The sequence below is a fragment of the Frankliniella occidentalis genome, unplaced genomic scaffold, assembly GCF_000697945.3.
Source record: "Frankliniella occidentalis isolate FOCC.00 unplaced genomic scaffold, Focc_3.1 Scaffold271, whole genome shotgun sequence".
NCBI classification, from domain to species: domain Eukaryota; kingdom Metazoa; phylum Arthropoda; class Insecta; order Thysanoptera; family Thripidae; genus Frankliniella; species Frankliniella occidentalis.
The window spans coordinates 88,086-88,693 of NW_026267397.1; the positions used below are offsets into that span (position 1 = coordinate 88,086).

At 36.7% G+C, this 608-nt stretch overlaps 1 protein-coding gene across 1 annotated transcript in view; it reads left to right on the top strand.

Moving 5' to 3' along the window:
- The window catches only part of LOC113210627 (uncharacterized), a gene marked incomplete at its 3' end in the record, with an annotated part of 31,814 nt that extends 31,208 nt beyond the window's left edge, over positions 1-606 (top strand). Inside the window, exon 10 of the mRNA XM_052273432.1 lies at positions 568-606. Within this exon, the coding sequence (XP_052129392.1) occupies positions 568-606 (39 nt within the window). The remainder of the gene's footprint in view (positions 1-567) is intronic.
- Between the last annotated feature and the right edge of the window lie 2 nt (positions 607-608).

Genomic DNA, 608 nt, shown 5'->3' on the forward strand with positions numbered 1-608 from the left:
CTCCGCTTCAGAGAAACCAGCTAAAACTGTCCATCACTGCAGATTTCTTCTAACCTCCATTTTAGGATCAAATCCTTTAAACTACACACGTCCTTCACAGTAAAAAGCTTACGAACTAAATACTTTGCAACGGTACGAACAATTTTCGTTCTTTGTATTGCAAAGAAATTGTTCGTATTGCAAAGCGATTGTTTGTAAGGCTAGACGGGTCTTACGAACAATCGGTTTGCATTACGAACTATCTGTCCGTAAGCTTACGAACAATAAGTTCGTAATACAACGCTTCAAAATCCTTCGTAAGCTACGAACGTTTTGGTTTGCATTACGAACCTTTAGTTCGTAGGCAATTTACAGTGTTTGTATAACACAACCTCGATGATGAAAATAAATCACTGGTAATTGTGCCAACGATCGTATGTCCAAAAAAATCGAGTCAATTGAATTTCGGTCTATTTTCAGAATATACAGTTTTCGTGTCAAAATACCTTTAAATAAAAAAGTTGATTTTTTTGGACATACGTTCATTGACACGATTACCAGTGAAATATGATGTACTTTCTCTTACAGATTGACCCCAATGTTATGCGTAATGCTCTGCTGTGGACTCA